We start from the raw sequence: 13,512 nt of genomic DNA, 5'->3' as shown, positions 1-13,512 counted from the left end.
TGTGGGGTGTTATTATATTCTTAAAATATATTATATGCTAAAATAATAGCCCTAAATTAAATAAATAAAATGATTGACAATGATTCTTGAGGCTGTCACAAATTACATTCAGAATAGTTTGAAATATTTAACAGAGGGTGGAGTTTGCAGCTGTGGGAGAAAAACAAGCCACAAAAAAACACAGTTTACATTATGTGATTCATAGTGATGCCATGTTGCTGAAGCATGAACAAATGACAGGTAGTTTTCCTTGTAAACCTTTTTTTGGGGGGGAGGGGCTACATTGTTTGGCATAAGAGAATGTTGGTTATTCAAGAGAGAGGAGGAGGAGGTGAAAAAAGGGGGAGGCATGTCAAGTCATTTTTAAGCACTGATGAGGAGGCTTAGGTTTTTTATTTTGGCTCACGGGAGGACATTCAAATTTAATTGTGTATTTTTTACTTATTTTACCAAAGATTTTCAAAGAAAACATGCCTTCTGAACCTGCCAGTGCCTTATCACCAAAATTATACAATTTATCAAAGTCAGAAACTGCAAAACAGAAATTATTGCTGTATTTTCACATTTCCAACAGTCCTCGGCTTCTGTCAAAAACAAACAAACAAACAAACAAAAACCACAAGCACTACCACATCTAAGCTTAACATTGTTATTTTATCAAAATCACTTTAATCTACTATTCTACGTCTCTTTAAAATTTTGCCAAAAAGAAATTGTTTATACCAAGTAATCAGCATGCGTAGTGAAAGAAGAGTGAAAAATCAAGGCTTTTTTTTCCCCAACTTTAGTATTTTGACATCTCACTTTCGATTATCAAAAGGTTTTTTTTTATATATAAGAAATTATTTTATGGTGGAGGCTCAAAGAAAAAAATATTTGTAGCTTCGGGAAGGGTGAAAAAAGGAAGACGAAAAAACCGCAGCCAACACCCTCCTGTGAAAATTAAAGAACAGTCCCTGAGGGAAAAAAACAAAAAAAACAAACATTTTTTTCCTCTCTTTTTGGTACATTCTAACTCGTGACCACTGGGGGGCGCAGTTTCCCACGCGGCAGCAGCCTCTCTGTTTGGCTGAATCATTTCATCCATCGTACCCAGAATGCAAAGTGAAACACCGAAACCTCAGCAACAGCAGCAGCGGCAGCAACGTCAAGCTTTCAGGTTATCATGGCGATAAGAGACACATCTTCCCCCTGAGCCCCCGAGAGGCAGCGACAAAGGATTTCCTCCTCCCTCCGCTACATGAAAACACACACATGCAGCGCGGAGACCTGCCGGAGTTTTAGCCCAGATTGGAGAGAGGACATAGCGTGTGACCGTCATGGCAGCGTCGGAGCTGTACACAAAGGTAAAACAAGTGTATATTTATATGTGTATAGCAGTTTGCTAGCATGTCGGCTAAAGTAAATAACACAGTCGTAAGGTTAGCGTCATGCTAAATGCTTTCAAAATTTGTATAAACATGCCGACAGTTTGTTTTTCGATACGAACAACGTGTCTTTTTTTAGAAAAAGCGGGTTTGTCGGCGGTTTTAAATGAATGAAAGTGATGTTGAAGCCACAGAAAACATGCTGTTGTGACACGCAGTGTGATGTGTTTTGGGGTGTTTAAATATAGATGCGCTGAAATGGGTGCAGCTGACAGAGAGAGACAGCGATAACAAATGCGGCTGTTTGTGTCCCTACAGCCGCCCTTTACATACATCATACAAAACTAGCTGAGGTAATTTATATATATATTTTTATTTGTCATCTTGTCCGTTCACTGAAACATGATATCCTCTCCTCCGGGGCCTTCATATTGTGCATCATCCCCCACAGGAGGCCAGGGGGCTGGGATGATGCAAAGGCGGTGCCAGCCATCATGGAGGCTCCGGTTTTAACGATTTTAAAGCATTTGGCGCTGGCTCAAACCTGGGCATCTACATGGCCTCTTGTTGGTGTTTTATTTTTGGGGTTATTTCAGGCCTCCTGTGACCCGGTTCTGTTGGGTGTGAGCCAAATCCAGCAGGTTGGGTACCACTGCTGCGATAATCGCCGCATCCGGACAGTTTAGCATCCTTTAGCATCCAGGATGTTGAGAGCAGCAGAGGCCCTGCAGCCTCTCTGTAGCCTCAGATGCTCACTGAAGAGAATATGACACTGATGCTGATGCTGCTGAGGAGAACTCACAAGGTCATAAGTGCTGCTGCTGTATCTCTATGATTGCAAATGTAAAACAAGAGAAGAAATTTTGTGTGTGAGGGAGGAGGAGATGAGTCACCCATCCCCCTACTTTGACAGCTGGTGTGTTCAGCTTGTATAAGGTTGTGGTGAGAAAACGTGACAGTGTGAGTGTGTTTTGTCCACGATTGTTATTGAAATTTCTCTTTAAATCTACACTAAACAGCAGCACTGCAGCGTATTTGTAATTTGAACCTCTTTCTGTCAGAGCACTGGTGTTAATAGAAGTGTTTCTAGCCTCTTTTGTCTTAAGTGCATTAGACAAGCTTAGGCAAGTGGTCAAAGACAATGTGTGACACAGATTTGAACCCTATGTCAGCAAATGGACTCTCTGACAAAATGTTTGAGTCCCTGCTGGCTCCCTGGGGTGCTGTTCTGCAGCTGTTTTCAACCTCTGATCTTTAAGGAGAGAGGCAAACAAAAGAGCATCATATTTCATTTAGTGTTGAAATAAATTTGATCCATTCATATAATGATTGACAGAAAATTGACCAGCAACAAGTCATTTTGCAAGGCAAAAAACACTGGTTCCAGTCAGTTTTGGCTCCTTAAATGTGAAAATTTGAAGATTTACTCATCTTAATTAGTACTCTTAAGTTAGATTAAAGGTATAGTCTGCAGGTTTTTCCTACAACAAAAAAAATTTATAGACTCATTCATAAAGAATCCCCCTCATTATTGCTTATAACTTTCTAGAAGTCTATAGCGGTGTATTCTTTTGCAGAGACTCTGCTCTTTGCCTGTATTTTATGATTTTCGTATTTTGCTGTGGTCAAGATGTTTATGGACACATAGCCACCAGCCAATAACTGCATGAAGGTGAGGCTGGGACTTTGTAAGAAAGGTAGCGACCAGGTTCCAGACTGTAAGCAGATCTACCCAAGAGGAAGCTATAAAAATTATATATATAACATGTACAATGTTTTCACTTTGCATTGATGATATTGGATTGATTGATCCAGATTAGTGTATCACTACAGCCATTATGGGGATCCTAACAATAAATATATAAATAAATAAATCAAACAAACAGTCGACCCAGTAAAGTAAAATACATCTGTTTATATGTTTATAGCTGGGTCCTAGAAGGTTGACTATGCTTTTTTTAATGTTAAATGTCCGAGTCACCTTAACATGAAGATATTCTTCATTTTTTTTCCCAGAAAATGTGCCTTATTTAAAGTGGTGATGGCATTAAAATGAGTGAAAACCACATAAAACATGTTCGTCTGACATTTAGTATGATGTCAGATTGCATTGTATGATTGAGACAGATAGCTTCCTGCTTTCACCTCCTTTTATCAAAAATGTTGGGTCTGCTTAAATAGCACTAAGGCGAGAAATTACAACGAGTTAACAACAAAATGCATGTAGATGGTGTCCGGTTAATTAGTTTCCTCTCTCAGCAGGATTTGGCTTGTAGCCATCCATCAATTTCTTATTCCATGAGAATCAGGTTGGGTGTCAAATGGTCTCAATTGCAGAGGAGTTGGGAAAACTTGTCAGTGTGGCGGGGAAACGCAATGTTATTTTCTGCTTTGAATGGTACAGTCTGTTTCAGAAGTCAGCTCTGATGTCAGACCCCTCTCTGTGATTTACTTTTCCAACACAGGGGTGGAAAACACTCAGCCCTTTGTGTGTATGAGTCAGCCTTATAGAAGCGTATTGAGCGGGTCAGAGCTGCTTGGTTAAATTGCACCTACACACCAATATACAAATACACACACAGCATCAGATTCTGCTCCGAGCTACGTTTGGCTCCTGATCGCCAGTAGAGGTGAGTCAGAGGTGAAAGTAGACTTTATAGGTTGGAGGAGAAGGAAGAAGCTGCAGTTTTAAACATTAATTGCATTTTTAAAATACGATTTAATTCAGTCTCTTCCATCTACGTGAGCCAAATAAAGTAAGTAAAACAATTTAGGATAAACACTAGTGAGAGGTGGTGAATGTGAATGAAACGGTGCTGTGTGACTCCACGCAGGGGTGGAAGAGAGTAAGGATATTCTCATGGAAATGGAAGTGAGGCGATGCTCCATTACATGACTCAGAGATGGAAAGGCTGGTCAATGCACAGCAAGAGTTTCAAAGATACAAACTGTATTTGAAGGAATGTTTTGCTGTACACCAAGAGCATATAGTTTATTTTTAGAACTACAAGACTCAGCATCGATCCAGGAATTTAAACTGAGAATGAAACTATTGCTTTCGCAGATTGTTCTTTTTCATAAATAGCTTACGGTGCGCTGTGGAGTCGTAACGACACGTTGCCTCTGATTGTAGTTCAGACAGCTTTGTTGTGTCTGTATCAGTGAGTTTAGCTAAGCTGCGGTTGACTGTCAATCAAGCACTGATTATAAAAATGAACAAGTTCTTTTTCTGATTTTTTTATGCAGGTAATGGGGTTCAGCACACTTCAGTTTGGAGAAGCAGGCAGGAGTACCAAAGCAGCAAAGCGTATTTTAGACACATAAAAAAATGACCACCTGAAGTAATATCATTTTAGTGTACGCTATATTTTAAATATTTTTGCTGCTTTACCTTGCCGTCAGACAGTGATTTCTGATGGGTAACTGAAGCCTCTCTTGAAAGCCACGACACTCCTTTGACAAACAAGAAAGAAAGAAAATAACAAATCTACCCTTTAAAAGGGAATTCCCGAAAGCTATTTTATTACTCTACTAGCGCTTGAGGAGACACCGCAGAGAGTAGCCGTGGGAATCATCGGTCAGGTCACCATACATTTATACTATAGTGATTTGTTTCCCATGACTGTATTAACAAAAGTCAGGCACTTTTAAAGTATGTAATTTTCATATTTGAAGAGAATGACCTTCATTACGCCAAGATTTTGGGTAACTGGTCAAAAAAACTCAAGTTTTTTCATAAACTGCATAGTGTTTGCCTCTTCAACTCACATACACACGTACACTACTGCCTCACATGTGCCATCATTCATTTGTCAAACTGGCAAAAGGCTTAACTGCCAGTAAGCTGTTTCACACTTGAAATGCTGAAAGGAAAGATACACCTCTGCGTCAGAATCACAGGAAAGTGCATGCCAGTGTCGGTGCTAGCTTCTAATCTTACTGAGTGGATCCAAACCCAAAAGAGCTGCATGTAAAATAGGGATGGAAGCCTTCAGGGTAAATTTAGGACTGAATCATGTGGTTCAGAAAACAGCAGTGAGTCGAAACTTTCGCAGCACACATGGCCACATGCCACTCAGTGATGTGAGGGAGCGAGTGTTGTCATGAACAGCTGATCGAAGGGAAAACACCTGCTGTTACATCACTTGTTGGGGTGTTTCGAAAATCAGAGCATGCTTGAAATTTTCAAGAACAGCGCAGCAGTGCTTTACTGGGATTTAGTTTACATTTAATTTATGCCACCTTTTATTTATATTCCTGTCCCTAATATTTAGCCTCGACTGCTCCGTGTGTGTAATGTCAGTCGGGCCGTCACTCTGCTTTGGTGCAGACTGAAATATCTCAACAACTATATAATGGAGTGCCAGGAAATTTGTTTGATATCGGTATACATTTCATGTCATATAGTGGTTTGGATAAATATGTCATCGAATAGGACAGTCATGCTTTGTGTGCTGGAGGTGTTTACCTCAACTGCATCAGGCGGCGAAATTTTACGTTATCTCATGCAAGTGAGGTTTTTTTTCTCCCCAGCTCTATTTGAGAGCATGTGCATTAGATTACTGCGATAACCTGGTTAAAGTAATTGTGCAGTCATGTTATATATGCCCTGGCATGTAGTCTTTGCAGTCCTGTCCCACACAGAAAAACACACAAAGAGCAGACAAACAGCAGTGGGCTGCAGGTTTTAGAGCTAAAATAGTGATTCTGACTGTAATGTTCAGTGTGACGGTGCATTTCTTGTGATTTGAGGAACAAGCCTTTAGCATCTTATTCAAACACTATATCTAAGTGATAAAGTGATGAAATTTAATGTGTAACATAACATAGATAAACAAGTATTACGTTTAAAAACTAAAATTTGGATCCATGTTTGGATGTAAATAAATTGTGCTCCTCCACAACAAGAGTTCACTTTGTTCAGCGTATCAGAACAAAACTGAGATTGACTGCTCGTCTGTAAGACAGTTGTTTTTTGGAACTGTGTCAGTGGTTTGTGGTCAAGTCCTGTTTCCTGGCTCTGAGAGTCTGTCTACCTCCCAACTCATGTGATTGAGAAAGGAAGCCGGGATGTTTGATAGACAGCAGGGACAGCCCGTTATCTGTCACAGGGCAAGGAACTTTAGGAGATGTTGGTGAATGCTGCTTGTGTCTGCAGACACCATCAGTTAGCATCTGGTCTTGTGGTGTGTGCGGCTGGAGGCATTCAGAAAACCAGCTAACAGCTCAAAGCATGAGCTAGGAACTTGATGAAGAGACAAGATGAACTGGGAGTTGGAGTATATGTTTGTGGAAGTAAGTTTGGCTTCTTTTAAGCTTTCATTTCTCGTCCCATTCCCTCATTTTTTGATTAATATGTATCCTAAAAAGAGTGACATTGTTAAAGAGGATGGACTTGAAATTAAATTAAACTGTCTGATGTGTTGAAGGAGAAGATACTTTCTTGGTTTAGCTACATATGGTTCTTTGACAAGTGATCTGTAAGATCTTGTCTTAAATTTGGATATATATATTCTCTGTATTGTGCAACAAGGACCACCAGTCCTGACACACCCTTCTTCTGTAGAAAATATTTATGCCAGTGAAATCAGCAGGGCAGTATAAACTCCAGAGAAGGAACAAATCAGCTTTTAGCCTGAGTTTTGTTCTGGTGTCTGAATAACAGCAAAATCTTTGTTTCAGATCACAATGTAAGGGATGCAGTTTGTCCTAATTTTTGTAGATAAAGGGCTGCATATCTGGCAAATCTGGCTATCAATTTTAATGATGTTGGAGCATGTTAGTGCCCTATAGTTCCACAGCTCAGATAAATATGTAACTCTGCCACAGGTTAGCTGTTTGCCCAGTTTGCTCAGTTTAATAGTTTGTGTATTTTTTCCTAACAAGACTATTTTGGCCCATTGTCTGATATAAACATAAGACAAAAGCATAGCTGTGCACTGACTCTCCTACCATGACATAACTCACAGAAGTGAGCTACAATACTGTGAGAGTCAGCACTGACTAAACTAATGAGATTAGATACTGGGCATCGTCACAGCTTCTTAGTAAGAGACCCTGATCTTTGGCAATCGCTGGACATTTGCTTGCTAAATGTGCCAGGACTCTGGTTAGGGAACATACTCTTGAGTGTAGTGAGACTAGCACAGTTTCCTTCCAACCGAACTCTCCACCAGCACTGAGGTCTCTGTATCTTGGCGTCATGCTGCGTCTGCCCAGCTGAGCAGAAAAACAGCAGATTCTCACGAGTGGCATCATGTGACGAGGCCTCTGCAGTCTGGGACTCCATTGACAGACTTACTGAGAATATGTGAGCAAAACACTTTTTGCATACCACTGCAGCTGATGAGGTAGCTGTCTCTGCCGGACTGAGTTGTAAAGTATTTTCAGGTTTAATCAATTTTCCACTTGATTTACTCTCATTGTGTGTCCTTCTCATACTTCCACAAATAACCGTTTCAAAGTGGGAAATGATTTCTATGTTAGTGATCTGAAAGGTGTTCTAGCACGTTCAGACTGCAGACAAAAGTGGCCCATATCTGATGGTTTTGCTCATATGTGACGTGACTGTTAATATTCCACAGTTGCTGCCATACAGAACAACTACTGGGCATAGTTTTTAAATAGCCAAACAACAATAAAACACAATAAAATCCCACAAATGCTATAACCCTTAGTGCATCCCAAGCCCATTAGATTAAATAACTTGAAAATAAGATAGCCTTAATGAAGAAGCTATTGAACAAAGGGACTAATCAGAGAAGATGAGCTGCAGAAACAAAGATAGCACCAAATGTCGCCATTAAGTCATCCGAAATAACATCCAGGGAATCACCAGGCCGTCTGGCTTGCCGTGATGAAGCCTTTCTCCAGCCTAATCTACAAGGAGACCCGCGGTGTGCTAAAGGTTTTCCTGGAGAATGTGATCCTTGATGCCGTCACCTACATTGGGCACACTAACTGTCATGGATGGGGCGTACGTTCTAAAGATTTAGATTTGACTTCAATGGATAAATAGGTCTGTCCGTCACACAATATTTTGCTGTTTAATACGATAGTAATTAATTAATGTATTTGGCGTATTTCAAATCAGACATTTTGGCCGTCGATATTTTAATCTGCAGGACAACTCCAGGTAATTTCGGCAAAAAGTGGGCATATACCAGCCTACATAACCCTGAGTGTGGACATGACAAATCACATGGAATCTGATCGTTTTACTTTTGCTCTGGGCTACTTTCATATGTGGTCCTAAATCAGACACAGGTCTGATATCTTACGATGTGCCCTCTGTCTGAACAGTCACATAGGTATCACACTATATCGGCATTAGTCACAGTTCTGCAATGGTGGGAGTCACTCAGTGAATACACACGTGGAAGTAGTATCAGGATGTCAAGGGAAGTTTTGGATGAGATTTCTTTCAGGGAAGCCACTGACATCACAATCCCACCACTCCTGGCTCTGACTCAGCATCCACACACTCTTCCATACAGAAGCAGCAGCCATTTCTCCACAAAAAGCCACAACTAAAAGTTTGGCTCTCTTTCTATTCATACTCCTCATCATCTGCGCACAAATTTGTTGGCTTCCACTGCGCACCCATTTATAAATGAAAACGTAAACGTTGACTCCAGTGGCCTTGATGTTTAACTCAACTTGTTGCGTTTGACATCTTTGTTATTTTTCTGTTGCAGGTCAGATCAGTTGACACCAGAATATGATATTTGTGGTCATATTTAAAAAATAATGTGCACAGCCAACAAAAAGATCTGATCTGCCTCAAAAAATCTGAATTGAGCACTAAGGCTTGCAGTGTAAGTTCAGCCTAAAGGCTCTGGTGGTGTCAGTGTTGGCAGGAGAAAACCCTGGGAGGGTTTAGAGGAGTCGCAGCAGGCCAGAGTGAAAGCTCGGAGCTCAGTGTTAGCAAGGAGAAGTCCCTCTAATCTGCTGTTGACTTTGTGCAGATTTGTAAACACTTGTCATGGATGCCCCGCCCAGTGGTTGCAGCCCTATATCGCCACACACACACACACACACACACACACACACACACACACACACACACACACACACACACACACACACACACACACACACACACCCCTTCCCAATCCCCTAATCTCAGTGACCTCCAAACCTCAGACTTTCTTTACTATCCTTGCAGAAATGTTCCAGTAGAATCGAGAGCTAGACACTAAACTAGAGGTTACATTTACAGCTAAACTAAGGCATCTGCTGAAATTCGCTAGTTTAACCGATAAAAACAGCATGTCTTTTCCTTTTTCTTCATATTAAATGGATTAAAAGGAAGAAAGTTGATATCTCTTTCGATAACATCAGTTTAATCTAGTGTTTTTATTCATGTGAACACATCTACGTTTCTGTCTTTGGTTCAAGAACTAGTAGAAGCTTTTCCCATCATGTTAGCAGCACAGTGGCAACCTGTAGCCATATGTGAATGTGATTAAATCTCGGTGTAGTTGACTGGAATAAGATTAGCCGGTGTTACACTAGCCTAATCAGGTCCTGATCCTTTATCTCAGTGAAACCAGGATTAGCATTAGCCCAGCCTTGTACCTCCACCAGACCTGCTGTCAGCCTCTGCAAGGGAAAGTGTAGACTGTTTCATTATTTAATATGATATAAATTGTGTCACTGAATACTTGATGTATCAGAAAACTAGTACACTGCTCCTAGAACACTGATGTGGCTAAATCTTTATTTTTCTCCAATTTGATCAATATGATGTTTATTTTACTGATTTCATAAATAGTACACTCCAGTATCTGGTAGATATTATGGTATTCATTGCTTTAATTTGGAGTGCTAGTAAAAAGTCACCGATCATTTTTGCAGAGAATATTATCTTTGTCATATCACTGTTTCGGGGCAGCATAATTAATTGTGTAGTGGTTAGCACTAGCACCGCGCAGCAAGAGGATTTCTGTGTTTGAACCCACTGGCTGGCAGGGGCCTTCTGTGTTGAGTTTGATATTTGTTCTTCCTGTGTTAGAGTTAGGTTTCCCTGGGTGCTCAGATTCTCTCCCACAGTCTAAAGACATGCAGGTTAGGTTTACTGGTGATTTAAACTGCCCTCAGCCGTGAACGTGAGTGTGAATGGTGGTCTCTGTGTGTCAGCCCTGAGATAGTCTGGCGACGTGTTCAGGGTGTACCCTGCCTCTTGCCCAACAGCTGGGATAAGCTCAAGGCCCCCCCACGACCCTAAAAAGGATAATGAAGAAACAAAATTAAAATTTGAGGTTTTACGAAGGAATCAAATGAGTTACGTAATGGGGAATGTAAATCCAGTGTTGTTGGAGCTTGACCGATACATATAGGATTTTAAGTCAGGATATCTTGGATACGGTTGCTTCAGTTTTGATAATTCTTTCTTCCACCTCTTCATAGTGCTCCTAATAGCATTGCCACACATGAGCGAAAACAACAAATCAAAACCCAAGAGCCTGTGACGCATGTACAATTTTGTCAATCGCTGCTTGGAATTGGTCAGACTGGGCAGCACTAATCAAATATGAATCAAGTTGCAGGACTTGAATACCTTATTTCTCAACTCATGTGTTTTCATAAACATATTTTAGTGTACTGTTTAGTTGTAAAATGAGAATGGTGGTCTGGCTGGTGGGCGGTGCTTGGTACTCCGATGGACTCTATCCAACATTAGATAAGATAAGAAGATACTTTATTCATCCCTGAAAGGGAATTTCGGGTGACCAGCAGCTCAAATTACAATACAATACACTTAAAACATGGCGGGCAGGTCACAAACTTTCTCATTTTACAGCTGCACAGTATGCTAAAATATGTTTCTGGAAGCATTTTAGGCAAGAAATAGGGAATGCAGGAGCATAATTTTGATTCATATTTGATCAGTGCTGAGTGGTTTGACTGCAGTTCACAAGCAGGAATCGACCTAATGAAGTTAAAGTTTAAGTTTATTTGCACATTTAGAAACAAGAGCAAAAAGGGATATAAAACAGTTTACATTTGCAGTTAAGGTAGAAACCCACAATTGGCTTTTCTAAGGACCTCAGCTAAAGAGGAGAATAAAATATATATAGATTTTTGTAAAAAATGACTGACAGCTGTCAGACTCCACGGCTGTGATCTGTTATTTTCCAGCTGCCACAGTAGATTCTTGCAAATGCCACTCGGAGCAGCAGCAGTAGGAGGAGGAGGTGGAGGGACCTGGTCTTTGTTCACAGACTATGTGCCTCATGAACTTCTATGTTGATAGCAGCGAATATGACAAAAAGTTATTTTTTTATAAATTGCCAACTGTAGCTTTGAAGAAAAACAATGAAACACATGCTCAGGGCGGGACCACGCTGAGTAAACTGAATATATCACCACTCAATTCAAATGAGAGCATCTGTTACTGCCTGGATGCAGACGGAGGAAGAAGGTGTTGTATTGTTTGTATGGATGCTCTCCATATTCTAATACTGATCTGTCGAATACAACTGGCATTTTCTACTTTTTTGGTTTGATTGAAATCTTTCTTGAGCTCTGAGCCCTTGCATTTTACACATTTTAAAGAATCAGACTTTGACTTCATAGAAAGCATGTGATCCTCTCTCACCCAACACCCTGAGGTGAAGAAAAGGGAAATTACTGAACTTTAGATACAGTTTAGCAGCTTGAGTTCATTAAAAGCATGTGGCACCTGTGGGGCCAGCTTAACACAGAGACACTTTAGTCACGTGATCTCTGACATCACAGATGCTCTGACGTCATTGGTCCTTTTTCTTGTCCCTCTCTTCCCTTCTTCTTTGTCTGCATCCCATAACTCACCAGCCCGACCATCATCCATTCCTCTGTGAGGCAGACAGACTGACTCATCACAGTTCTTTCTCAGGCTTTCAGATGCTCCTGTCATCCAGCTTGTGTTTCACTGTGGAGGATTACGTCCTTGAATCATGTTAATGTGCGTGTGTGTGTGTGTGTGTGTGTGTGTGTGTGTGTTTGAGTTTCATCCTTCATCTGTCCTCGGTTTTCTGACCACAGGGGGACTTTGTTGGTCTATAAATATGATTCATAGCCTCTGCAGCTGCATGTTATTGCTGTCTGTCTTTCTGTCCCACACACGCGTGCACACACATGCACGCACGCACGCACGCACGCACACGCACACACACACACACTTGTGTGTTTTGGTCCAACAGGAAGGAGAAAGAAAAGAAATGTGCAGACTGGCTGCATATTTCAGTGTTATTCAGGTTAATCAAGCTTGACACCTACTGACGTGAGAAACAGGTGTCTGTGTGTGTGTGTGTGTGTGTGTGTGTGTGTGTGTGTGAGAGAGAGAGAGAGAGAGAGAGAGAGGATGATTTTGAGGATCAGGAAGTGTGCTCAGTAGCGCAGTGATGTCTCTGTGAGGTGTGATGCTGCTCAAAACTCGCCATGGCTATTTTTAGCCTTCGTTCTCCTCCCCTCCTTCTCTCGCTTCGAGGTATATTTTCTTGAAGTTTAATGGACATATTTCATATCATTAGAGACTTTGGGACCTCTTATACCACTTCAAGTAAAGCTCGTTTGACCAATGTTTGACTACACAGCAGGAGTTTGTGGTGACTTTGTGCTGAACATTGGCCTGGAGGTGGTTTAAATGGCCTCAAAAAATACATGAAAGCCAAGAGCAATGGAGTGGATTTCCTGAGTAGTATAGCAGTGTGCTAGCTGTTCATTTCTTTAGTGTCAGTTAATTCTGTCCTCATTCATATTTCATTAAATGCATGCATCAGGTAATATTTTAATGCACCATTATATGATTATTGGACCACGATTGGACCATGATTTGTTAAATTTGTCAGTTTTGGCAGGCAGATGCTGCACCACCAACATTTCAGAACATTGTCACAAAAGGTTTGTAAACTACTCAATGTGCTGATTGTGCTAATTTTTCAATTTTGAAGAGAGTTTATGTTCTTGTTGTTGTTATTTGCACAGGTTGTTTAGTGGCATATTAAACTGTTTATTACAGAAATTGTCATGAATTTAAATGTTAATTCATTTGTTTGTCATTTGATCCAGTATTAGTGAAGGAAAAAATCAATGCCTCCAAGTAGGAGTAAGACAAAGATGTTTGAGCTCCCGGGTATCGTAGTTGTGAGTGTTTGTGTCA

The 13,512-nt window shown here is 40.7% G+C and overlaps 1 protein-coding gene across 5 annotated transcripts in view; it reads left to right on the top strand.

Annotated features, from left to right (window-relative positions):
• Nucleotides 1-1,072: 1,072 nt before the first annotated feature.
• myo5aa (myosin VAa) overlaps nucleotides 1,073-13,512 on the top strand; it is a 65,455-nt gene continuing 53,015 nt past the window's right edge. For 2 of the 5 annotated variants that reach the window (XM_088079849.1, XM_088079846.1), the window contains exon 1: nucleotides 6,542-6,662. In XM_088079849.1, coding sequence (XP_087935975.1) covers nucleotides 6,630-6,662 — 33 coding nt within the window. In that variant the 5' untranslated portion in view covers nucleotides 6,542-6,629. Of the gene's footprint in view, nucleotides 1,347-6,540; nucleotides 6,663-13,512 lie in introns of those variants that run through there. The other 3 variants (XM_088079841.1, XM_088079835.1, XM_088079855.1) reach the window with 3 other exon arrangements.

Source organism: Plectropomus leopardus, chromosome 1 (genome assembly GCF_026936395.1).
Source record: "Plectropomus leopardus strain MGB_pleo_1.0 chromosome 1, ASM2693639v1, whole genome shotgun sequence".
NCBI lineage: Eukaryota > Metazoa > Chordata > Actinopteri > Perciformes > Serranidae > Plectropomus > Plectropomus leopardus.
The sequence above is the reverse complement of the archived record's forward strand: the minus strand, read 5'-3'. Positions and strand labels throughout refer to the sequence as shown.